General features: G+C 49.9%; 1 protein-coding gene across 1 annotated transcript in view; it reads right to left on the reverse strand.

Moving 5' to 3' along the window:
* LOC123103339 (uncharacterized protein At1g32220, chloroplastic) overlaps positions 1 to 908 on the reverse strand; it is an 8524-nt gene extending 7616 nt beyond the window's left edge. Inside the window, exons 1-2 of the mRNA XM_044524893.1 lie at positions 673 to 908; positions 296 to 434 (exon numbers count right to left, since the gene is read on the reverse strand). Coding sequence (XP_044380828.1) covers positions 296 to 434; positions 673 to 734 — 201 coding nt within the window. The 5' untranslated portion in view covers positions 735 to 908. The remainder of the gene's footprint in view (positions 1 to 295; positions 435 to 672) is intronic.
* Positions 909 to 1426: the final 518 nt, after the last annotated feature.

A 1426-nucleotide genomic window follows, 5' to 3' on the forward strand; every position in this document is an offset into this window, starting at 1 on the left:
AAAAAAAGAGGAACGCTAAACCTTACAGTTACAGCGACAGTCAAAGCACTAACCGAGGGAACTGAGTGCTACCAACCAACATCGTACATGATTGCATACAATGTAATTCCAGTGGGCATGGGGGAAACTGTTCCATCCACAAAAGGACGGATCTATTGGTGGCACGGTGCTCATCCACATGGAAAAAACAATGAGCCTCTCGGAGCATATATGGGTACGATGAACAGTACCACCAGGTTGTAACAAAACGATCTCCAGCAAACTAGGAAAATGCAATCATGGCACTATTTATTACCTTATGAGGAGAAGGCGGCGGCGGCGGCACCTTCACGGGTTCTGCCTCCTCGACTTTGAAAGGCTCGTCGACCCGGCCGGAATCCCTGGGCGTGGCATCGCTCGAGAACGCCTTGCCGTTCTTCAACAGAACTGGCGAGCTGCTCACATCATCCCACCCAAGGTAAGAGAAAACACAGTCGGCGATGATATCTCGGCAGCAAGAAAAATACGAGGATTTCGCGCCACAATCCGGCCGCCAAATGCGGCTCGCGACTGCGATAAAACCGCCGCAATGTCGCAAATTGACGAATTGAGGATTATTTCCCCCCCATTCCCCGAGCTCTGTCCTCGGGGACGTATGAAACGCGTGACACGAGAAGGGACGCCGGGGGTCACCTGAGACGGGAGGGCGAGACGGAGCAGGAGGAACGGATCAGGCGGCTCAGGGCCGACCTCATCGCCGCCGCCGACGAACTCTCCTCGCGGCCGCGCCGAAAACGGAGGGGCGGGGGATCGGACGGGGGAGGGACGGGGGCAAAGGTGTGTGTAACAGTGGAAGGTTCGCGAGAGGGGGTTTGGGATCTCCTACTATATGGTCCGCGCGGTGGGCGGAAGCGGCCCGGGTGGCGCAGCCGGGGCGTGCCAGGTCGCGGCTTGACGTGCGGTTCCTAGGCGATGAACGTAGCGGACTAGCGAGGTAGTGTCTGGTGTGCCATGGCGCGGCCGTTCCCATCTCTTCAACAACAACAAAAAAGACACATGGTATGTGTGGTTATCAGCTTTATATCTAAAATTGCAAATTGAGCATGGGTCATACGGTTAAATTCTTTGTGGTGAAACCAATCCATCAAAGTTCAAGTCCTAAACTTGATACTGATGGTCACATTTTCCTAGAGATAGGGTGTACGTGCATGTGTACATGTGGGTGACTGTACGTATCTATGCATGAGCGTATGTGTTTCTATATTGTTCAAAAAACCTTATATTTAAAAGTTATAGTTAAAACCCATATTTAAAATTGAGCTATCATGCTTTAAATAGATAATAAATAAATAAGACATAATAAAAAAAGCCCCTCCTATGAATTTAGTTGGCTCAAGGAATTTTTATGTCAAATTTTAAACATTAACAAGAAAAAACTCGCGTTTAT

The sequence above is a fragment of the Triticum aestivum genome, chromosome 5A (genome assembly GCF_018294505.1).
Source record: "Triticum aestivum cultivar Chinese Spring chromosome 5A, IWGSC CS RefSeq v2.1, whole genome shotgun sequence".
In the NCBI taxonomy this organism is placed as follows: Eukaryota; Viridiplantae; Streptophyta; class Magnoliopsida; order Poales; family Poaceae; genus Triticum; species Triticum aestivum.